Below are 24,917 nucleotides of genomic sequence, written 5' to 3' on the forward strand. Positions count from 1 at the left end.
TAGGTACAGGTTCAGGCTTAGTACCTGGTTATTACCTAGTTATTATAATTGCTATCAGTACATATTATGTACACACTGAAAATGACTGTAAAATAAAGTGCTACACTGTTAAACATTTCCTGTAGAAATTACAGTAACTTACTGGCAGCAGTTCGCCAGTAACTTACTGTAAGTTAAAATTTATCCTAAGCACAACATATGATAATAGTGAATAGTGACGATAGTGAATCTTCAAAAAGAACTCAAACTTTTGTTACACACAAGAAGCATGGACTATTTTTTTCAAAGCTGCCCTACTGTGTAACTGTTTTACAGTAAAGTACAGTTCATATTACAGTTAAATACTGTGTAATTTACAGAAATCGCTAACAGTGTACCAGAAACATTTATTATTACAATGAATGCTGAACAGTTAATATATATATATTTTTTTTCAGGATTCTTTGATAAATTGTTCAAAAGAACAGCATTTATTTGAAATGGTTTTTTTGTGTGTGTGTGTGTGTAAAATTAGAAGTGTCTTTACTGTCTTATCAATTTTATGCCAGTTTTTGTGAACGGAAAGCTGTAGGTTTATACTTGTTTCAGATGGCTCTGCAATTGAAATATGAAACGTACACCATTTTATTCTGGTAAAATAGGCAGTGTAACTTTCAGTTTCTGCTTCTGGGTACAAACACATGATGTTCTCCTATCTGGCACTGTCAAAAGACTGTAAGATGGGATCTGATCTGAAAATAACTGTGTTGTTATGCATGTTATATCAAGTCTTCTTGACGCTGAATGATTTGACCTCTGTTAGGGATATACTGTAATATACTTACTAGTTAAGTGAATTAGAGTCGTGTAAAATTAGAATGTTTGTAATGGAAATATGTAAGTCAAAATGGCAACTTTACTATTTAGTAACTTCTCTGATATGTCTGATGTGACATTGTGTACAAGGAGTCAGTCTCTTCATCTCTCAGTATCTTTTAGAGTTTTGCAAGATTTGCAAGAGGACAGTATTGTTTCAAAGTTTGCAAACACTAGTAATTAATACTGTCAATGCTTTTCTAAAATGTTGATGGAGAAAAAGACATTATGTACTGTAAATAGTCCATATTGTGATACCGCCCCTCCCTGAGTATCTTCCATTGTTTGCTCAATGCCTGTCAGTTCGAGGAGATTCCTTGTGCCATAATGGGCTATTATTTGTGCTCAAGTTCTATTCAAGCCATAATGACTTACACCAGTTTCCCTGGCCCCTGGAGACCGGCATGCGTATAGTGCACAGCTCAGGAGGACAGATAGCCTTTGTGTGCGACTTTTACAGGCTGATCCAAGAATATTTCACTCTCTCTCTTTCTTCTCCTTTCTACACGTATGGACAAAGACAGGCTAAAATTCACCAATCAAAAGGATCAATTGGAAATTCCCTGCAGGGTGTATTTTCTTATGTGTCTTTTCTAAAGCTCTTGTAAAGCAGGAATGCAGTGTAGGTGGAGTCTTATTAATTCTTTAATAAAACATTAGGGATATAATAAACTTTTTGTATGTTTATAAGTGTAAATTAAAACCAATTTAATTAATTGCATATAAGGTAACTTTAGAGCATGTAACACTGGTGTATATAATTTATATGCATACATTTAATAATAAATTAACAATAATATAATATTATTTAATTATTTATTTTTCGATTTTATGCATTATTTGACAGGCTAATAGTCAGAATTGTTCAGACCAAAATATCCAAGACCAAAATCTGCCAAGACCTCACACCTGGAGCCAGACAAATACTTTTTGGTTTAAGGATGATGCTGTCAATAGAAATTATGTTTCACTTTATTTTCAATGCTTCCAGTTTTGCCATACATTTTTTTTCATAAGTGCTATTTTTGGAGAACTATTTCAGCCCATCTATGTAATTGAAAGTGAAAGTTGTTTCAAAGTAAAATTTGAAGGTCTAATCTTTTTGCTGGGTAATTTTCCATTTTTGTGTTTTAGTATGATTCACTTTCCTCTTAAGATGACACTCATTGGTTTGGTTTATAACTGTATCATGGATGAAGACTAGTTTGTCATATCCAATATGCTTCATCTTTCATCTCTCATGTGCCCATTTCAGCACACACATAAACAATCTGACCTGTGTTCATTGAAAGCTTGCTTTCTGCACCTGGTTAAACTCTATTGTAGGTGGTAAGGCTTTCAGTGAAGTAGATCTTTCTAGAGCTTTAAGAGCACATTAAAACGAATGCACTGACTAATCCCTGTAATGTGTCTGAATGTTACCTGCTCTTTTCGTGTTCCGCTCATGCATGATTGTTTATGTGTTTGAAAAGGCTTGTTTATGCTTTATGAAGCATCCTTGGGCTCTTCCCCCCCCCAAAAAAAACCCTATATAAAAAAAAACTACTACTATTATTGAAAGTGTTTACTGTTTGTCTTTTATCTGCCACATTTGCTCAAGAATGCACAATTTTAAAATCAGCACAGAGACTGCTTACTTTTACAATGTATATACATTTTTGTTAAACATATATACTGTAGTTGGGGCACATACTTCTGTTCTATTAAATGTTAATGTTGGAACAAATGAAATGATGCATTTCAGTGGGACGTAAAATAATAAAAATTCACAAGCAACTGAAGTTGTTTAAATAATGCAAAATATTTATTATTACCTAACAACATTTACCACATTAATGGCAATTAAATGTTATCATTTCATAGAAATAACATTGAGAAAAATCTTAACCAATATGGCTAAAGATAAATATTTAACATAAATGTGAAAAATAGCAATTGCATTGACGCATTGGCCGAGCTTCATTGTTTTACAGTGAATGAGTCCAGTAACAAGATCCATGAAAGAGTCTTTGGCTTGTAGTGGCTGGATGTTCAGTGTCCTCTGATGGGCGTCACACATCGCTTTAGGTTCCTGGAATCCCTGATTCCACAGTTTCATTTAGTTACAGCATATTCCTCCTGTGCAACAAGTATCTTCAATGCATAGTCTTTATGCAATCAGTTTAATTTAAACGTCCCACTTGGCTTGTCCAACTAGTTATCCCTTGCACCAAAGGTCTAGTTCAGAAACGTTTAGAGTTGATAGAGGTTAGTCTTTATAATTTGAGGTTTGGTTTGTTTTATTCAACATCTTCCTTGGTTTTTCATCCCATTGAGCTCCACAACTCCACACTGATGCCGACTCGCCTCTAGGGTGGAGACCACATGACAAACACCACAATCCAAGACACTTGCATCTGCAGGTATTCCAACACACCTGATGGCATGAATACACAAGACGTGTGTGATGAATGAGCAGAGAGGAGCCTTCTATTCAGGTAAATCCTGTGGTGGATCAGCAAAGGGCAAAAGCTGAGCTTGATCTCTACGAGGCAGCGTTTTCGTTTTCCACGCTCGTGCCCTGTGGTGCCGCCTCACTCGCCATTTCTCCAGGAGAAGATGGATCCTCTTGATGGCCCTCACCCTGGAGAGGCTGTTACCAATCTGTTCTGTGTTTTTCACTCTATAGAAAAACAAAGCAATGAGGTTAATATCACAGGTAGAACCCTTGACCAGATTTACCTGTCAAGTACTAGTTGTATTTGTGTGTATACAGGAAAAACAACACTAGAGCCCCCAAATGTGCATTTAACTCTTATTTACACTATCCAGCTAAACACATTGAAAGTAAAATCCACTTTATACTGCAGTCTTAAAAAACTATTTACTTTCAGAGTTAATGTGCTTATATCTGCTATGAACATTAATGACAGGTAATTTGTCACAGCCACAAGAGACATCAATCTTACAGAGGCTTGTAATTAAAGCACCCAATTATTTCTTAAATGTATGTGAGAATGCGAATGTGCTGCTATATATATTTTTTTTGTGTATGCGGTTTGTCTAACCGTTTAATCTTTGTCTGTTTGTCTGCCAGCTTGTGTTTGCATTGCTTCTCGGCACAATCTTGGCCCTGGGCGGCATGGATTGCCTTGTCTGATGCTGCTTTATGCCTAAAAAAGAAAGTTCATATGAGACATGAGCAGTCAATTCCTGAACAAGTTTGATAAAAGCCCACAAATAAAACTAAAACCTGTTTCTGCAAGTTCGTCAAGTCATGCAGTGACAGCTATAATGCCTTTGAGCATTATTGAGGTTCCCACACACAGCTCTTGCTCGGGAAAACAAGTGTGTCCCAAATATTTTTTAACCAGTAAGTCTTGTGACCTTGAAATTGGTCTTCAGATTAAAACTATCTGGCTTTGAACTATGACGACGTTCATGTTATTAGCATTCAGTGTGTACTTACGCATTGTTCGGCTGACAGAATGAAGAGCATGTTTTGTCTTGGCTATCTGCACATTTGCAGCGTGACTTGGGCACAACAGGTTCTGTTACTGAGCGCTTCTTACGTGGAGCGTTTCCAAGTCCATATGACACTGTTCGCCTGGGGGAAGAAAACATCATTAGAAAACAATGTTAGTCACGCCATCCTTCAATAATGATTTAAAGATTTATTTATTTTCTTTTGAAGTCATGAACTATAATGACTTACTCTGGTGTGTTGACCCATATTATGTCCAGGTGGCAAAAGTAGACACACTCTTTATCCATAAAACTTGCGCAGGAACACCTCTTAGTCCTGGAGTGTCGCACAGAGATCGATGTGCCTTGTGCTGTGCCATGACCCAAAGATGCTGGAGCAGCTAAAATCATAAAATTATGTTGAATTCATAAGGTTTTGCAACATAAAGAATTCTACCTACAAGCACGCACTGTGATTTTTACACTCTTAAGTTGCAAAACTGTGTTTGATGGACTGGAAAAGCTGGAATTTGTCACGCTCAGTTAAAAATGACAGTGATGCTCATCATATAGGCTACAAGAATATTAAAAATGTATCTTGCATGTGTTTATAGGTTGTTTAAGCAAGGTCTTAAAGCACTACTCTTATACTTAATTACACCTGCACTTTTAGGTCTGTATTTTGACACATTACAGATTGTTTAATACTTAATGTAAACTTTAAAAACTTTTAACAGTAATTAAGAAAACTATTTAAAAAGCACTCAAATAATCTTTAACACAAATATTGGATGTAAAGTAAATACATACCCAAGTCAAAAATTCCAGATGACAGCATGGACAACACTGGGAAAATAATCCTCAAATCCATTTTATTTAATCTTATGCAAGTCCCTGATTCGGCACAAATTGTGATAATACAATAGATTCGCAAACTGCTAAAAAGGTTCTGTTTTGCACTATTAAGCTGCAGTCTTCTCAATGCACTCTGGCGTCTTTCTGTAATCCAGAGCACACTCCTGTACAGGAGCGCTTATATACGCGCCTTCTCCGCTTCCCGCCCGCCCGCTCGCGCGCGCGAACACAATGCTGTTTGTTAATAGTCACCGACAAGCAACGTGTGGAGCGAGATAAGAACTTTGTATTCCTGAGATTCCAGCGGGATGGAGACGCCGGGCGGCCGACTGGTGCCAAGTTTTTTTTTTTTTTACGGTAAGTAAGGTGTCTAACTGAGTAGTTTTCATACGGGGCAGTAGAGGGCGCGCGAATACAGACCGCTCAGACCTGAGACTCCAAACGAGGTTCTCTTCAGGAATACTGTGAGTAATAAATGTAGTGTTAATTGTATTCCACAATTTCTGTATATTATATACAGTGTTGGGGCGTAACTAGTTACATGTAACGGAATTACGTAATTTAATTACAAAATAAATGTAACTGTAATCAGTTACTGAGAAAAAATGTGTAATTAAATTATGCTAGTCAACATTTGAAGTGGATCAAAACCTTTCATCAAATTTGTCCTACAACGCGTTTTTGTCTTAGGACAACTTTGATTAACTTTTTTTGATCCACTTCAAATGTTGACTACTATATAGTTACTTAGGAAAATGTTAATGATTACAAAGGGGGTTACATCTGAATGTCATGGCTATGCAAAGATTTGACTTCAAAAACAGTTTCAAAGCTATTCAACTATTCCTTTATTTTAAATCTCTATTTAACCTCTGAATGATCTCAGAGTAGATCAGAGGCAGTTCTTTAAAAATAATTATAATCTTAATTCAAATGATGAAGGATTCTGAAAATCTGACAGTAATCAGTGTTGAGTGCTACTGTAAAGTTAACCCTGCCTGGTTCAAAGGTTTGAAAATGATTATCAGTTAAAAACATTTGTTAGAAATGTAGCCTAATCAAATGTAATCAGTTACATTACTTTAATAAAGTAATTGAAATAGTTACACTACTAATTACATTTCAAATAAGGCAACTTGTAATCTGTAACCTATTACATTTCCAAAGTAACCTTCCCAACAACACTGATTATATATTTATACAGTGTAGACTGGGGATAGTTAAGTTTCATATAGTGTAGGTAAATCGAAATGTCATTTTTTTTTTTTTTTACTTTAAAGTTTTGGCTACGAAAAAACCATTGAACATATTCGTCCATATTGTCCAGTAAAGTTCATTGAAGTTAACCGGAGCACTCAATATTGGGTAAATTGTCACAGATTAACCTGCTATTAAACAGAATAGGCTCTTTAGTACAATTTAATTTGTTAATGGATTAGTTTGTAATTGTAATTGATTCAGATTCAGACAGTAATTTCGAATCATTTTGGTGTGTATGAATCATTTCAGATGAAGTATATTAAGCAATACAGCAGCAGTTTAGGAACTTTAGCCTCTAGCTCTGACCCTGCCCAATGGAAAACCTAGTTAATGGAAACTCAGGCCAGTTTACGCTCACAATTGGCTACCCTCCACCTGCTCCAAAAATATATTAAATATTACAGCGCAAAGATTCCATACGTGTAGCCTGTTCATGCTTGTTGAATCTAAGACAGAGAATTAGGACAACACTAAAAGCAATCTATTAAGATCAGCTGAATATGGATGCTGCATTAAGGACAATTATGGAAATATGCAGTTCTGTTTTTCAGTGTTGCTCTCCTCAGGCAAGGGTGGCATGACTGCATTAATATTTTTCAAATATTCTGACATCGTACTCATAGACAAGGCTAAGCCTCACCTGTACATACAGGTCCTAATGATGAAACTTTTTTTTCCCCTCTACAGAATAGAACTGATGCAAACATGCATTGACATTTGCCAATGACAGAAAAAGTATTAGTTTACAATGATGTGGAAAGTGTGAAATTCATACACATTTACATTATGGTCAAATCTAGGAATGTCGTTTCCATTGCAGAACAGTTTAGTGTTCACTAGTGAGTTTTTAATGTTCTACTCTCACTTTGGCTAAATTCATCAGGTTTGGACGGACTGAATGTTCAGAGCTGTTTCCATGCTCTTCTGTGGGCTGGGTAACTAAGCAACATCCTCCCCCACCCCACCTTCCTGCATGATGTGCCCTGGCCTGCACTCCTCTGTATGCAATAACACGACCCGTCCAGCAGGTAGAGTTATTGAGTCACAGTCTTGGTGGACTGCAGTGGCAGGCAACAGAAATACTATCAACTGAATGAGTCATTCTGGGGCTGTAATGAGAGCTTTTGCTCCAAGCCTCTTGAGACAAGGACAGTGTCCTAGTCAATAAAACCTCCTGAAGGAACTGATTGGTGACGTCATTTGCTGGCCTCTCCAAGCTCCTCGTTAGTGATTTGAACTGCTGAATAATTCTAGCCTCTTGGAGAGCCCCGGGAATAACCCTTTCTACAGGGTTGATTAAAGGAGGAAAAAATATAAATCAGATAGCTAATTGCAGCACTTAAAAAAGGAGACTTCAGAGGCATTTCTGCACTTGTAAACAAGGTTTTACTGATACTGTCGATAGTATAGATACAGCAAATGTAAAGCCACCATTTTACTCATACCTATGGACTTATGGAGTTCAAAATGGGCACCAGGTGGAATATAATAAATACTTGACCACAACATCTGTGCACAAGAACACTGCCCCCCAAAAGCCATAGAAATTTTTATATATCAGTACAACATTCATTTCCCCATCAATTTACGATAGACATAAAACTTTTCAAAAAGAAAACATTTAAAAAATAAAACAAATTTTCCTCCATTCTTCTTTAACTTTCATTTCAACTTAACTTCCAAATAGGTAACTACTAGATTTATAAGATATTATATACAGGTTTCTAAACGAGAAACTCCAAAAGGCACAATTGTCTATACAACATGTACAAAAAGAAAAGAAAAACTTTGGTGCTGACAAAAAGGTATCAAATAAAATAATTGGTCATCATTTATGATTGCACATACAATATGACTGTCAGAAAATGTGCTTTTAGAGAAGGCTTGCAGTGCTGCAAACCTCCTGAAGTGTTTCAGTTTTACAAAGTGACAAAGTATTACAAAAAAGAAGGAGAAAGATGGAAAGAGAAAGAGAAATTCATAGGCAGAAAAGAAAGAGCTTTTATTGGGACTCCCAGGTAGCTATGACAAGTCTATCCTCATCATCACTGGAGGCTTCATTGTAGTCATCAGTCACTGGTTGTCTAGAGACAGGTTTGTGTGGTTTCACTTCACTAGCCCCACCTGCTGTTGCCTTGTGTGCAACCTCGCAGCCTCTCTCATTAGAGGATGAGGGGGAGGAGGGCAAAGGAGGTTGTGTTTTCGGTTTGTCCATCATGGCTGTGGTCTTCTCAGCACCCCCTGTGTCCTTAGATCCAGCGCTAGGGCTGTTTTGAGAGACCCGCTTTGGCTCTGTGGATGGCTTTGCATTTGTAGGAACATCTCCTGGATTGGCTGTTGGAGGACTGGCTGAAGAAGTAGGTGCTGGTGGCGATTCTGCAACCTGTGCTGGTGGAGGTACAGATGCTACACCCTCAGGGCTATATGGCTTGTCCTGGGCTGCAGGAAGTGGGCTGAGAGCTGAGAGGGGGCTGAGGGATGGTATAAGGGCTGGCAGGGCAATGTTGAGGATCTGCAGGCCAGGGATTTGTGCTGGGGAAGCAGTGCTGCACTGAGGGGCAGGGCTAGCTGCCAACACTTGTATGCCTAGGGTGGCATTTAATGGCAGACTCTGTTGAGGCACCAGCTGGGTGGAGTTGGCTAAACCCACCACGCTCAAGGTCTCCAAACTCACAGGCTGCAGGGCAGTTTGGGGAGCACCTAGTGTCTGAAGCCCTGCCACTTGGCCCAGAGGGAAACAAGGCAGTACACTGCTGACTGGTTCCTGAACTACCAGTGGCTGGGTCGGGGAACCCTCTGGCCGGGGCGAGGTGTTGGGGGCTGGGAGAGGGCTTCCGGTCTGCCTGTGGATCACACTGAGTGCAGGGATGGTTAGCTGGACTGGCCCGGCCTGAATGGGTACAAATGTGGAGTAAGCAGCCAAACCCGCGGGAACAAGCTGGATGCCACCCACAGGTACCATGCTGTATGGGGAACGAAGGGGCTGTTGGGAGTGCAAGGGCAGGTGGCTGAAGAGATGAGTAGTGGCTTCCACTCTGGGCTTGTGGATCAGATCTGCATTTGGAAAGTGCAAGGGTCCCTGAAGAGGGTCAGAAGAGGTCTGAGTACCACGGTCGACATTGGCATTGCACTCACTTGCAGGCTGGGATATGGTGCTTGACACTCCTTCCTGTTTAAAGAACAACGTTATGAATACTTTTATCTACACTGCCAAACAACACAACAATAGCAGACAGTGACTACATTAAAATTCTATTCACCTTTTCATGCATTCAAAGCAGTTTTGCTGACGTGCCAGGCATGCGAGACTCAAGACATTGGAATGCATATGGGGTCGGGTACTGGTATGGGGTGAGGTGTACATGTAGAGAGGGAGGGATGCATGACGGGAAAGACAATGACTGCGAGGACACGGGTCTCACCTGGCCGAGCTTGCCACCCTTGCCTGGCACTGGGGGACTAGGGGGAACATCAAAGTCAGGGTAGTCGATGGACATCTGTCTGCAAGGTGACACTGGGCTCATCATGTGTACGGAGTCAGTATCAGAGGTGTGGGATTCTGAGGCAGGGGCAGGGTTTGATGTGAAAGAGGTGGGACAAGGGCCAGGGCTTGAGCAGGATGCAGAAATTGACATCTGTCTGACCAACAAAACTGGACTTGTCATAGCCACAGACTCTGTGTCTGAGGTCTGGGAGTCTGAAGCTTGAGGAAGCTGAGTTTGGGGAGCTGGGCTTCGATTCGGGCTGATGGACATCTTCGCCAGCAGATAGCTAGGAGCCATGTCAGCCTGGTTAGCAGGAAGATGCTGTGGGCTTGCAGAAACAGAAGGTGCTGCAGAGAGGCCAGACTCCGCCTGACTGTCCTCCTCGTCTTCCTCTTCCCCGTCGTTATCTTCGTCGTCTGGGCCATCAGAGTCATCACCATCTGAGTCCTGTCTGTCAGCACTTCCTGCTCTTCTTCCTCGATCACCTTTGGGGGGAAAACAACTTAATGAACAAAAAGAGCTTTCTCTTTAAGTAATGTTTGGTTTTTCAACAGTTTTCACTTTCCAGAGTTATAGCTTTCACATCTACCGCATAGCAAAAAAAGGGAGGATAGGTCTAGAAATACCCATCATATTATATAGGGAAGACATTAACACCTCAGACCACAAATGCAGCCTGTGCTTGACAGCTTGTTGTGAGAGAAAAACAAATATGCTCTCAGTAACTGAGACCAGAGAAAGCTCACAGCTTCTCTCTCTCTTTCCTGCTAAAATTAGATGCAGCAATTTCCTCACAGTAAACGCTGTGTATGCCGCCCACATGCACCAAGAGTTAACAAGGAAAAAGACTGCATTTAGAATCTCTAATTAGACCATGGCATTGCCATTGATCATCACTGCAACAGAACATAGCCAGGGACAATCCACATTTAACAGATGGTGCTATTATTAGCCATTAATAATAGCCTATTAATGGTCAGGTTGATTCTGTTGTTAAAAATGAATATGTAATGGTGTAAACAAAACTATAGTTTTTGCTTTCTCAAGTTGGTTGGTTAGGCATTGGTCCTCGTGAAATAAACTCCCCTATTCAATGGTCTGGTTCAGACTGATATTTCCAAAAGCACATAAGAGACTTCTACCTGAGTCTTCTGTGTCCTGGTCCTCAATAATACCCACAGCAACTCCCATTTCCATGCACTTCTTGCTGTGGGCTTTGGACTTCATGTGCTTGGTTAGGTTCCCTGTGTGGTTAAAGGGAACAAAGAGGTCACTCAGGCGGGAGGCGGATACAGGGCATGGGAGTGGTTTACATAAGCATGACATGTTCCCAAGCACTAGCTCTATGTAATGGGTGAGTAACTGATAGTTGAAGTTCTTAAAGGAACGTGGGCTGGTCTGACACTGTGTGCTGTTCTGCAGTGCCGCGTGGGAAGTTCAACTGTGATGAATCATACTGGCGTTTTTAAGAGAACAGGCAGAGTCTTCAAAAAAGCAGGTAAGAAAAAAACACTTTGTACAGAAATAATATCCAATCATCCCTAAGAATTATCTAAATTACCTAACTGTTCCTGACACATTTCATTTAGAAAATGAAACCTATCAAGTTAACATGTTTAGATTTGTCCTTATGCAAGTGTATGAGCTGGCCATTTATGATGGAAGACGAGAACCAGAGGTGCTTTTTTATTTAAAAAAATGTCTGGATTAAAAATTCGTTTTTTAAAATTTTTTTAACAATCTTTTTTATCCTGTTTAATATTTGTAACAATTTGTATAAGTTCTGTTTATTATTTGTAATAATTAATAATTACCATTTGAGGAAGAAATCAAACTTTACGCATAACTTAACTTTAAGCTTTTAAATCAGTGTTTGGGACTAAACCCACCTTTGGTCTTGAAAGAGAAGTTGCAGTGCATGCAGTGAAATGGACGGATGTCCGAATGTGTACGGATGTGTTTCCGCAGCATGCTAGGTTTCTTGCAGCGGATTCCACATTCCTCACAGATGTATTTTCCTCTTCCACGCCCTCTAACATACACATACTCCTCATTCGACTTGTAACTGAAAACATACCACAGATAGCACACTTTAGAACACAACGTCCTGTTAAATATTTGCAAAGTGGGGTAAAATAAATGAGATTTACAAACCCTCCATCAAAGATCTTCACTCGTTGGGGTTCAGATTTGGAAGAATCTCTGTCTGACTCTGTCTGATTAATTGGTTGAGTTTCTGGTTTTGTTTTTCCACTATTCTCAGTTGGCACAGATCTTTGCTGAATCAAAACCTGAAACAATACAAAATACAAGAACAATTTGTTAATCATGCATGTACCAATGCATAAGTGCATTAAAATGTAAAATAGCAAACTATATGTTCAAAATGCGCTTACTTTTGGCAAGATATCCTTCAGCTTCCCAGAGTAGGTCAAGATGTCAGATTTCAAAGTTGTTGTTTTTGCTTGGGTGTAGTGTATTTTCTTGGATGTCTGTTTGGAGTCAAACAATGACATGACCACTTTTGTGGGAAGCCCCAATGGATTGGGATTGTTGGGGTTTACTACCCATGCAGAGTAGGCAGAAATCCTCTGGTTTGCCTGTTGAATGTGCAGGGGTTTCCTTTTCATGAGAAAACACCAGGTGAAGGTTGTAGCTGTTTTCAGACTAGGGAAAGACAGGCGATGACCGTCTCTGGTGTTTACAACAGACACAGAAGAAGCTAACTTCACCTGTCCCTGAAATGTTGGAGGCCTCAGAGGAGATTTGGATGGAGACCAACGCTGCTCCTCAGGTTTTTCTTGTGGCTTCAGAGTGGAATTTTCTGGCATGGTATAGCTTTGAACTCTGGAGGAAGAACATGTAGCAGGTGTTGTGGTAGGTGTTCTGCTCTCCATTTCCTGTTCACTGACCTCAGTTGTTGTCTGAGATACTGGTGTCTGGGTGTTCTTGTCAGCTTCTGAAGTCTCTGGCAATTGTTCTGGGGCATCAGTCTCAATTGGGCTATCCACTGGCTCTGTTGTGCAGACCTGCCTAACCAGCATTAACTTCCTCTGCCTGGTCATTTCTGACATCTTTGAGTTCAAGTAGTTTAGAGATCTACCATCAGTGAGACATGCAGCTCCATGCTCATCTTTAGCCCGTTTCTGTGTTTTTTCCATAGCAATGTCCAGGCTGTTGGCAGGAGAGAGCATACGCTTACTTGAGGCAGTAGACTCTTGGGGGCATAAATTTGCAGATGCCAGTTTTTGTGTACAATGCAGTGAACCGAGGGACAGGATGCTTTGCTCAGTGGTTTGGTTTTGTTCAGTAGATTTCATATTGTTGTTTTTCATCTGTATAGCAACAGACCCAGGTTGCCTGCGAGCTTGAATTTCTGGTCCAGTCTTTGAATCACAGTTCGCAACATGTACCGTAGGGAAGTTAACCTTAGAAACCACAGTAGCAGGTGCTAGGGTGTGCTCATGGGTGATTAGAATCTGTGGTACAGGTGTAGATATTGGTGTTATATGAGACGCTGTATCAATTTGCGGACCAGCAGGCAGTACAATTGGGGGCTTATTGATTACAGCCTGATAACCTGGTTGTGCTACATATACATTTTGCATTCCATCATTTGACAGAGAGACTTTAATTTCATTAGCCACTGGTATAGTTATCACTGGCAAAGTGATCTGTGTTCCTTGTACACCTGCTAAAGAATATGTCTGGCCTGTTTTTAGTACAGGACAATTCATTTGGTATTTAGGTACAAAGCTCTTCTTATTTTTTTCATCAGAGCTCTTCTGAACATCTGTCTGACCAGCCACCATTTGGACCAGAGGTTGCACATGGCATGCCACAACCCTTGAGGTCTGATGCCATGGATGTGGAAGACCATGAACCTGGGGTTGTTGGGTTTGGCTTCCAAGGTTGATGCTTTGAACCACTTGCTCATTTTCCGGTAGTGGAGCCTCTCCAGAATGTAGAGCAACAGACTGAACAAGTGTAGATGTGTTCATATTTACTGATCTAGGTTGGGACCCAGAGCATTCATTAGTGAAGGGGACTCTTTGGATGGGGGGAGTCTGTTTCACTGGCAATTGAGGTTCTGGTGCAATCTTCAAGGACATCTGACGTACCAGAGGACCCCTTCTTCTTTCAATGAGAGGCACCTGGGTAGTTGGAGGACAATGTGTCATTTTTAGCAGGGCAGTCTGAATTGGTGACAAAGGCCTGCTGGGTGACATGCTGCTGCAATCAAAGGATTTGCTACGGTAGTCACAAGAAATCTCCAATGATGACTGAGTGCAGCTGATTTGTTCTGAGGTAGCACGTCTCATCATGCCTGGCACTCCAAGAGTGTTGTTTGCTACAGGGATCCCTTGAGCTTCTGGTGGCTTCCCAACACTATCAGCCCTTGATGGGCTGTCAGATCTTGGTGGATCATCTCTGTCAAAAGAGGCTGAAATACTAGAGCACCTTGACAAGCTACTATCTCTACTGAGGCTACAAGAGAGACTTGACTCAAAGCTAGATTCACCAGAAGAGTGTTCCATTTGAGCAAGTCTTATGCGCTTTTTCTTTGGGGGGAGTTTTTCTGTTGGCAGTTTAGACAAGCTCTCACTCCTCTGAGGCCAGTTGAATGTTTCTGCAGGTTTCTCTGTTGATTCTACAACTGGAGTTTCATGATCTCTGTCTGGTTCCTCTGTTACTAAGATTTCAGGGACCTGAATGTTGTTCTGCCGCACAAGCCGTGATTGCTGTACAGGTGTGCCATCACTAGCAATGGCAAAGGTTTGCTTACCATGAGATTCCATTCCTTGGCTGGCACATTTGGGTGTAGACATTCTGTCATGGTAACTTTGTGAAGATAAATTCACGGCAGCCTCTTTATGACCTTTCACAGAGCTCTTTACTTCCTTTTCCACAGGATCAACTGGAGATAGCCTGTCAATGGACTCAGATGTTTCGAAAGAATTTGGTCGACTGAGGGAGTTGGTATGTCGAATGACTGAAGTTCCACTTCCTTGTCTCTGGAGGTCTCCTCTTTCTTTATTTGGTGTGCTGATCTGAGCCTCTCTTATTGGAGATAGTCTTGACTCCTGTGATTCTGCAGCTCTGCCAATGATCTGTATTTGTCCTAAAACAGCAGTGTTACTTAAGGACTGGGTATGTTGAGAATAAGGTCGCCCTGTCGAACCTGTAGAGGTCTGGCAGGAGTCAAAACTTCTTGAACATGGAGGAGTGGTCTCAGTTGGAGACTGGTCATCATCATCTCCAACACTTTTAATTTTCCTTCTTTTTCTTACCATGAGTGGTTGCTCTACAATGCCGGTAATTACAGCATTTCTGTTTAAAAGGGGCTGCTGAATTCCACGTCCGAAAACTTCTGTCTCAATCTCTCTGGCATGCATAGGCTTGTTTTTTGGACCATGCAGTTCAGAACAATAAAACTTCTTGTGATTTTCAAAATTTTCCAGTTTTCTGTAACGGTTACGACAAGTCTCACATTCGTACATTGTCCCTTTGTTTTGCTGGGGTTTTCGGTTTCTTTCTGTTGCATGCTCAAAAGACTGACTTCGCAGTTCATGTGTAATACTTGGTCCATGATGGCTCTCATCCATGGAATGAACAGAGATAAGAACATGACCATCATTTGTGGACAAATCCTCAACTGCTATCTGTCTCACTAGTGTACGAGGATGTACAGCAGGATTGGGAGTAGAGGGAGCTGAAGAGAACACATCATCATTTAGTGAACTAATCTTGTCATCAAATGAATGACAGATCCTTAGTGGGTGAGGCTGAGGTGTTACATTGGGGAAGAGAGCTGACTGACCAGGTGTTGTAGGCATCGAATTGCTTCTTGTAATTGGTAAACAGTCCATAGCTGGATACTGAGGTGGTACAGAAAGAAGAAATACTGGCTTGGATTTGTCTGTCGGAGTGAATGGAGATTTTGGTATGTCCGAGTTGGAACTAGATCTTCTCACTGGTGGTTTTAGATCAAATTGAAAAGAGTCTTTAAATATGTAGGATTTAGGGGAGTCAATGCTACCCCTTCGGGAAAGGGAAGTCCTCCTGGGTTTGACACTGTCTAGTTGTTTGTCATCCACAACAGCCTCATTGTCTGAGATCAGCTTTGAGATACGCTCCTCAAGAGATAGAGCTTTGGTTTCTAATGGAGGATGCATTTGTCCTGAAGGAACTCGAGGCTTCTCAACAGGTGCTACATGCATGACAGTTGCCACAACTGGGGAAGGGGGAATTTGTGGGGCTTTTGTAATGTCAGTTTCTGCTGGTGGAGTTATCTTAACAAAAGGACTTGGGGGACTCATAGCTTGATCTGCACTCTCAGAACGTGAAAAGTAGCCAGAGTCAGTGCTTCCAAGACTCCGAGGACTAAGCAGACACTTGCCTTGTGGTTGTTGTGAGTAATCAGTTGCTTGTTGCCTTTGTAGCTGGGCATGGCTGCCTCCTAGTGGTGATTTACAATGCTGATCTTCATCTTCACTAACTGAATCTTGTAGAGGACTTGTGCAATCCACTTCTTTCAGTGAGGACAGAACCATTACATTGGACCGTATGTTTGCTGTCTGGAAATCCCTTTGCCTCTGGGCTGTGGCATGTTCAGGTGCCAAATCTGTAACTCTTGGGCTGTCTGCACGCAAAGGCGAAACATTTACAGGGTGGATAACCACTTTAGGGAGAGCAGCAGTGACCTTTGGCTCACATCCTTTCTGAGAAACCAGTGGTTTCAGAGTTTCAAACACCAGCGAAGGCTCTGATTCTCCTTGGCTTCCTGGTACCATGCCTGCACTCTGCAGACTGCTCTCAGACAATGCCGTCAGGCTGCTTTGTGAAGAATCCGGGTCTAAGTCCGCTGCACTACCTTCCTCATCACTGTCCCCGCTTTCCTCCACATCAGAATGTGTGGCCAGGCCTTTGTCCGACTCTTGAGAGAGGGATCCACTTCCGGAGTCTTTTACCAGTCCCAGTTTGATAGCATGCGCATGAGACTTCTTATGCTTGTATAAGTTGCTCTTTGTCTTAAATGAAAAACCACATGTCACACATGGGTAAGGTCTCTCTCCTGTGTGGGACCGTATGTGTTTTAGAAGCACACTTGGCTTGGCACAAGCTCTTTTACAGTATTCACAGACATACTTCCCTTGCTTTTTTGGTTTTTGATCTTTTGCAGAGATATCAGATACTTGGCTTGCACCGAAGTTGACCACAGCTGTCATCTGAACAGGGTTGAAACCTGGTGTAACAGGGACTTGAATTGAGTTTGGTACTGTGGCTGACAAAGACTGGCATGTTTGAACAACAGGGGGCTGGCTCTGAGGGAAGCCACCTGATCCAGATGGAACAGGTGCGTGTGTCAAGGTAAGTGAAGGACCCACACTATAGCTTTTCTGAAATCCTGGTTTGTCCTGCTGACGATTTCCTGACATGTTCACATACTGCTGTGTTGTGTGTTGCCCTGTAGATGCCACACTACTGTAGAACTGTTTGGCTGCGTTGAATGGTGGCACAAATGAGGGTTGTGACTGGATATTGAAATTTACAGCAGGCATAGTAATAGCATAGTCTGAATAAGTGACAGGAATGGAAACTGATTTTCCAAGATGCCCTATTGGACTGCTGTTCTTCCTTTCTGTCAGTGTATTGAAATCTGGCTCCATAGCCTTGAGCAGTACCTCAAGGGGAGCACTTGTGTGAGACGGAGATGCGTTTTTGTTGCTGCCGTTGCCACACCAGATTTCTGCCTGCACAGGCCTTGCAGCAGAAGGTTCCTCTGCAGCACTTTTGTGGCTGAGAGCCTGTGGCTCTAAGATTAATAACTCCTTGTGCTCCACTTTTACTGCTCTAGATCCAGATGCATCATGTGGTGCATCTTCAGTATCTTGAGGTTCAGGCAATCCATGCGATGGACTGCTTGAAAAAGAAGAGGAGGGTGTGGCTTCCTTGGATGAAGAAGATATGCTTGGAGAAACGGATTTCTTGGTCTGTGATTGCTTTTTGACGGGAGATTTGGGTATTTTCTTTAGCTGGTTTTGTGCCACAACTTTTTTCCTCTTCAGTCCTTTGATGCTTTCAGAGTTTCTGCCAGTACTTTGATTTATGTCTGTAGGAAAAAAAATCGTAATGAAAAATCCCCCCCCCCCCAAAAAAAACATTCATTATTATGCCCAATACCTTTTGTGATTTTTTAAATTAAATATTAAATAAAAAATCATTTAAATACATACATTTTTATGAACAACTACAAGGTTACTTTAAAAAAAAAAATCCTTAAACCTTAAACAAAGAAAAAAATCAATAGGGTTACACAATTCATCAAAGAGATTTGTAAAGGTTAAATAATACACATTTTCAAATAATTTTTAATTTCTCAAAATTAAAATAAACCATGTCCTTTGATTACATTATCCTTAGAATTTTTATTATAACAAGATTGTTAACTGAAACAACTGGCATCTGAGCAATTAATTATTGACATATTACAATAATTATATGATGTTTTATTTTTGACAGTGCAATTCAGTGTAGTGCACAATAACATAGAATGTATGTCTTAGACAGTCACAGAAAAAGCCTAAAAACCTACAAAATTTGACAAATCTCTGTTAGTGTGCTCGAATACAGCTTGTAGTCAACATTTATGTCATCTTTCAACACACAAATTGCCCATGCATTTTCCTAACAATCTTCAAAACAAACACGTCTGTTATTTTCTGCTTTCATTTCCTCCTCGTCAAGCAGAATACCTTTCATTATGCAAAGCTCGTAAGCAAAACAAAATCAAACCATAGACTGCACTTTCTACAACACCTAAACATCAAGATAAACTCTATGTTTAACAGCACAAATTACCCAAAAAGATACACAGACAAGTCAACAACAGCAAAAATCTTGCTAATATCAGACAAACCAAAACATACCTAAGCAACGAGTTTTGATGAATTATAAGGTGGACGAAGCACTTCAATTTACAATGAAATAAAATAATCCTTTTCTTAGCAAACCCAGTTCTCTATAAGCTGCACCAGTGCCTCTGACAGCTAGCACATAGACAAGACTGTTTTGGAATCTAGAAGATCTCCTGAGCTGCTACTGAGGCCCACGCATCATTATGTACAAAACCCACTCTCCGTTTCTCAACCCTCTGTCACCATCCCTCTCTCGCTCTCCCTCTCCAAACCCTCCCTAACTTGCTCTCCTACATCTCATTCAATACTGCAATTGTGTTAGTGAGGATGAGCCTTACCTTGTTCTATTATTTCTATTCTCTCTCAGTCAATTGGCAGAGAAAGACAATACGAAATAAGTTGCATGTAGGTGTTTATGTGGATGAAAAAGCTTGTGTGAATTAATTAAATCTGTCCCTGGATTGAACATGATCCAGATACTCTGGCCAGTAAGACCTGAGCACCTAAGTCAACATCTGGCAGAAAACAAATCACTCTTAATTTGGAAAAGGAAACATGGCGAAGTGCATACACAACTGAATATTGTCCACAATTACTCATTGATGGGCAGAGTTTACCGCATTTGCTGTGTTTGGACTCCCTGTGGTCTTAAAGTTATACTGAAGGCTCTTTGTGTGCTTGATGCCAAGTAGTTACAAAACACGTAACCAAGCCTGAACATCTGTGGCAACCCTGCACTTATTAGGGTTTCCTTTCTTTACTTTGCTTGGCATGGTTGGTGGAGAGAAGTGGTTAGGTGTTAGAACTACAAAGTCATAATTTCCTGGATGCCTCAGGAATTCCCCAGAAATTCAAAAGGCCTGTTAGGATTTCACCAATACTTCAATCTAACTTTATTTTGTTTGTAACCTTAGTAAGTCAGTGATCAACAGACAAACTTCCTTACATGTTTCTAGAGAATGTAGAAAGAGGATGTGAGGACATCCATGAGCTCTGAGCTAATTAACTGCCTTTTAACGGATTCAGGATTAACGTGGAGATGACTGGTGACATCACTGCCTGCTGTATTTTGAGAAGTGGTTTACTCATTCTTAAACCAGTTGCATTCTGATGTAACCTGTAAACATGACCACTAAGAAAAATAGGGCCAGAGTAAACTGAACATATGCAAAATGAATCCTTCATGCTACCACTGTAGATAAGTATGGTCATATTATTGTATTATGGTAACAAAGGATTACATTTATTTACATTGTGCAAGGTGCTGCTTCAGAGTGCCATGTTCTCATATAAACAAAGACAGTAACAGCTTATTCACTTCAGAGTTTTTCATTTTTGCTTTTACATAATCTATAACACATTCCCATTCCAGCCTATTATGCAACATCTATGCTGTTTTTCCATGCATGCTGGTGAAACGTGGCTTTTAAATAGCTGCTCCTGCATTTTTTGATCAAGCAAAGGATGTACAGTGTGGCAGGTTCATTCACAGAGTGCAAGTGCAGCAGAGCTAAATGCATTGACCAACAGAGGTCCTGGAACTTCTGGAAACCCCCAGGACATCCAATACACCTTCGAAAGCAGCACTCTGGCAGACCAGAGAACCTGGTCACAGATGCAATCCAGTACAAGCAAATGGTGTTTGCTTTGGGAAGCCGAATTAAGGTATGTTTGAAACAATATTCCGGAATTTCTGGATTCCCTGGATTCAACACAGACAAGCTTCTGCCTTGGAAAGTGATTGCTGTAATGAACAGAGCAATTCAACTGCCGCACAAAGAAACCCAGCTATTCCCCTTTAAACCCACAGATGAGCTCGTACATCTCTGATATTAAGGAGGGGGAGAGAGAATCTTCCTGTTGATGTTGCATTTGAAAGGGATGTTGTTTTATATGATGAATCATACCTTTGTGCGCAACTTTGGGGTCTTTGAGCTCCTTCTGTGCCTCCTCTATTTTATCTGAAAATAAAGAGTTTCATTTTAGCCAAATCCAATAGTGAATAATAATGGCACAATGATGTGGCATTTCAAAATACAGCTTTAAAACAGAACATCAAAATGTGTCAAATATGGAAGAAGAAATTTGTCTTTTAATATATACAGTACACCGTATTATCAATACTAGAAATATTGGTTACCATATCTACCAATATTTCAAGGCTTAATTTTACAACAGCAAAACAGTAACATAATATAATATAATTACATTAATGGCCTGCAAAAGACACTTGACCGTTCTTCCCCATATTTCACATGTACAGCAGACATTTCAAATTTCATATCATCTGCTCTGTATGTGTGGGAGGGATATGCACACTAAGAATATACCAATATTAGAATGCAATTACTGATTATTATATAAGAGCAGCCAGGAGTGTGTGTGTGTGTTTGTATCTACTGTATGCATGTACATGTGCTCTAAGATGTGGGGAATGAGAAGCAATCATCTCCTTTCACTACCTTAAGTCACACACACATACACACCCACCCACTGCATACCCAAATACAAAAAAAGCATTGAAAAGCAGAAGAGATCGGTGTGGTGTGTTTCAACCACAAAACCCCATTACGAGGCATGAGCAAACACTAGTTTGCTTTGAAAACAACGCCTCACTGTGAAGCAAGAACCAAAGCAGTTTCAGAAAAAATCCTCACTTGCTGTTTGGAAAAATGCCATGGCCACTAAGAGACTCCCGGACACTGTAACGGGAAAGACTCTCTTTCACTGCAAGCAAAACAGGGTGGAGTGGCGAGGGGGTGCTCAGTGACCGAGGTCACGGCATGTTTTGTCACGATGAGTAGCCTGAAGGCACACCCTTGATTAACTACCCCACCCCTCTCTTTCTCTCTCAGCAAACTCAATTTGTTATATAACCCAATGTATTTATATACATAACCCAATCTTAGCAAATCTTTCCCTTTAACCCTCATCCAGCATCACTCACCACACAAGCCCTGGTGAAAACAAATTGACTTTTGTCCATGCAATGCACAACAGTTAACTGTTACTGTATGTAAACATGCAAAAACAACTCTGAATTTCCAAGGTCAGCATGACTGGTGTGTCCGTGAGAGCCTGAACTTCCTCCATATCTCTGGAGGGCTCATCTAAACCCTCAAACCCTCATTCCCACTCTAGTCTCTTCCATTGCATCACATCACTCCTTGCTTGTTTGCTTACTACTTAACTGCCTCAAGCATCACTGCATCTCATTCATCACCAATTATAACAGAATCACATTCTGCACCATCATCTGGGGGATTTCTGGATGCTGAGTCACCACAGCTGTTTAAGGGCTTGAACTGCTTGGTCTAACCACACGTCCAGATTTACCAGTCCTACCCTCAATCGTTCGGAGCAATCAATGGATCATATGGATGCCAGTATATGAGGGATCAGATAACAATGTTACTCAATGAACCACCAAGAGAATCTCCTTCGTTAACCCTATCCCAGAATTCTGAAATTATGTTTGCGAACTCCACCAGAGATGGAAGAACTCAAAGCCTGTGAATCAGAAATCAAAATATTCTGGTTGAAGAAAAAGAGAGTAGTTGAGGGTGTCGCTTCCTTAAATGTGGACTAAGTGAATGCAAAGTGGCTTCAAACACAAGAGCATTATTGAGCTTCTTTGCATACGGTAGGAAAATCATTACCAAAGATAATTACGCTTGGTTTCAACTTCTACATGTGATTAACACTATGTTCAAACCAGGAAAACCTTCCAGTGACAAGTAATTTGTCTGTTTACACTAAAAAAGCAAATGCTGCATGACACATCACAATAACAGCCAATAAGAACAGTTGTGGTGTTTAATATAAAGCAAAGTGGAGTGAGATTTTGGACCAATGAGATTCCACTGTGGGCGATGCTACTCAACACAATACCAAAATTGATACCAAGCAATGAAAATAATCTCAAACACATTGCAGTCTGATGACCTGACAGGAAAGGAACCTCATGACAAAATTAAGAGTGAAAGAAGAACAGAAACACTTCAGAAATTTGCTAGTCATGAACCGAATGCAAAGAATCTCCTCTAGAGATTTTCCCTTCCTCTTTTCAACTCTGATAGTGTTCTCAAATCATAGCAGATCTGTAGATATGGTGGCTCTACTGTAGTGTTTTGTGAGGAACTCCCTGGACTGTAGACCAATTGCTCCCAATCAAATGAAATGACGACCAACTACTATTGAATGGCAGTAGATGGGCAGCAGTTGGTCCAGTTCAGTTCTTCTCCACATCTTGTTCTCTTCATCCATCATTCTCTCCGACACACCTTCTTTCCCCCAACACACAAGATTTTCCTTCCAAACTAGCGACCATGCCAAATCCAAACCTCAGATTCAGTGGAACACTTAGCGAGGAGAGTTGGAAAACAGAGATGCTGCACAGGGGTGGCAAATGAGGACAATAAAAGAGGCTGAAATTTCCCCTGGTTAATGCTGCCATGACAACAAGGAATTCTAAAACAGATTTCTTCCTCGAAGGAACACGCATTGGTCATCTCGATTGGTCCGGGAGACTTCATTAGATGTTAGCGTATGTGCGCTAACGACATAGAGGCTAATGGAAATTTAATGTGATCAGAGCTCTGGTTTTAATGGCCGTGGCAGCACGAGCAGCATGTGGGTATAATATCAGTACATGAGTGGGTAGCGCTTATTCACATAAACAAATTTAAATGGGAGCTGGACTGCGTGTACCTGTCCTAAAGAGGAGGGTCATTAGAAAATAGTCTCAGCCTCAGACTGTGCATTGGCCTTCTGATGCATAATGCAACAGAAATGGCAAGAGCTGTCAAAATCCACTACTGCAATACAAAATTTGAATTGAATTTAAATTAAAAACACATGTGCATAAAAAAGAAAGAAAGAGAAAGAAGAAACCCTTTGTTTAATACTAATTTTTAAAATATAAATAGGCTATAAATATGTAATAAACAGAATGCACAGGTTATTTTATATATATATATAAAATTACATATATATAATTTTATCTAATCTACAGTGACAAAACAGACTCAGTTCAGTTTACAACATCCTGCTCTTCAGTATGAAGCATGTAAATCATCAGAGGCCGCAGTGTTGCAGTGTAACACTGCTGTTAGTTTTCCACACCACGTGTTTTGACAAATAACAGAGTAGGTGTCAAAAGGTTAAAGTAATTTGCCTGATAGCGTAGGACTTGTTATGGCATACAGAGGTTGAGTGCCCCGTAAACCAGCCTGTCTTTCACACACACAAACACACACTAAAGAAGAAAAAGTAATCTAATTTAGGGAACAGTAGATTACTAAATCAGAGTGAAATGTCCAAACACTCAACAGAGCATTCGTACTTCCATCCCAGATCTGATTAAAGCAGACAACATCTCTGGTTTTATGTCAATCTGTGGGAATCACATGACTAAAGCATCATATGCAACCTATATGTCTCCTGTCATGCATGCAGTAACACACCACCACATCCACAAAAACACAGAAAGAACAAAAGAACCATGCCGTTCAGGAAGAAATATCTGCAAGAATGTAGTGAACTTAGCACTTCCTTTGCATGTCTTTTATCTTGCCTCTTTGCACACACATAAATACTTCTTCTTCTTTAGAAACTAATATCTGAGCATGCAAGTACTCAACACACACACTTCCATGGAATTCACTCCAGGATTCCCCCGAATCTAGCAATCACACGCTGTTCTGCTGGGAGAAATGGAGCCAAAAACCTCAGTTGATTGCTCAAGGATTTCCACACAAACCACACTGGATCAGTTTTGAGATTTAAACCCTTGAATTCTGCAGCGGGACTGAAATAACATCCGCCTAGAACATTTATGAGTTATTTGTCATGTCAAATTTGCACTCGGGAAAGCCTTTTGATTACATGTACAGTGACCTCTTCTTGCAACATTTAAAAAGGTCATATCACATTTTTAAATGATTTTTTTTTCAGCAAGGATATATTACATTGATCAAAAGTGACAGTAAACAAATCTTTGACAGCAAGCTATTCTTCATATTAAGCAGCACAACTGTTTTCAACATTGAAAGTAAAAAAAAAAAAAAAAAAAAAAATTTTTTTGAGCCCCCAAACAGCT

At 40.5% G+C, this 24,917-nt stretch overlaps 2 protein-coding genes across 6 annotated transcripts in view; both read right to left on the minus strand.

Annotated features, from left to right (window-relative positions):
- Nucleotides 1-2,811: 2,811 nt before the first annotated feature.
- LOC107734027 (endothelin-1-like) lies at nt 2,812-5,347 on the minus strand. The gene is made up of 5 exons (XM_016545882.1): nt 5,110-5,347; nt 4,550-4,700; nt 4,304-4,441; nt 3,903-4,007; nt 2,812-3,517 (listed from the first exon to the last, which is right to left on the minus strand). Exons 1-5 carry the CDS (start codon nt 5,168-5,170, stop codon nt 3,325-3,327), a joined length of 648 nt encoding a protein of 215 aa, XP_016401368.1. The 5' UTR covers nt 5,171-5,347; the 3' UTR covers nt 2,812-3,324.
- Nucleotides 5,348-7,957: 2,610 nt separating this feature from the next.
- LOC107734035 (zinc finger protein 40-like) overlaps nt 7,958-24,917 on the minus strand; it is a 66,623-nt gene continuing 49,663 nt past the window's right edge. For 4 of the 5 annotated variants that reach the window (XM_016545888.1, XM_016545889.1, XM_016545890.1 and 1 more), the window contains 7 exons: nt 20,725-20,778; nt 12,296-18,012; nt 12,054-12,190; nt 11,789-11,964; nt 11,042-11,143; nt 9,837-10,384; nt 7,958-9,583 (listed from right to left, as the gene is read on the minus strand). In XM_016545888.1, coding sequence (XP_016401374.1) covers nt 8,417-9,583; nt 9,837-10,384; nt 11,042-11,143; nt 11,789-11,964; nt 12,054-12,190; nt 12,296-18,012; nt 20,725-20,778 — 7,901 coding nt within the window. In that variant the 3' untranslated portion in view covers nt 7,958-8,416. Of the gene's footprint in view, nt 9,584-9,674; nt 10,385-11,041; nt 11,144-11,788; nt 11,965-12,053; nt 12,191-12,295; nt 18,013-20,724; nt 20,779-24,917 lie in introns of all 5 variants that reach the window. The other variant, XM_016545891.1, reaches the window with a different exon arrangement.

This window comes from Sinocyclocheilus rhinocerous, unplaced genomic scaffold (genome assembly GCF_001515625.1).
Source record: "Sinocyclocheilus rhinocerous isolate Xijiao unplaced genomic scaffold, SAMN03320098_v1.1 scaffold430, whole genome shotgun sequence".
Classification (NCBI taxonomy): domain Eukaryota; kingdom Metazoa; phylum Chordata; class Actinopteri; order Cypriniformes; family Cyprinidae; genus Sinocyclocheilus; species Sinocyclocheilus rhinocerous.

Bases quoted from the DNA above. Each gene is read 5' to 3' on its own strand.
- LOC107734027 (XM_016545882.1), bottom strand. From the start codon at position 5,170: ATGGATTTGAGGATTATTTTCCCAGTGTTGTCCATGCTGTCATCTGGA. The intron at 4,008-4,303 runs GTAAGTACACAC...TTTCTTTTTTAG, and splicing joins TTCTGTCAGCCGAACAATGC to GCATAAAGCAGCATCAGACA. The intron at 3,518-3,902 runs GTTAGACAAACC...GTTTTTCTATAG, and splicing joins AAACAGACAAAGATTAAACG to AGTGAAAAACACAGAACAGA.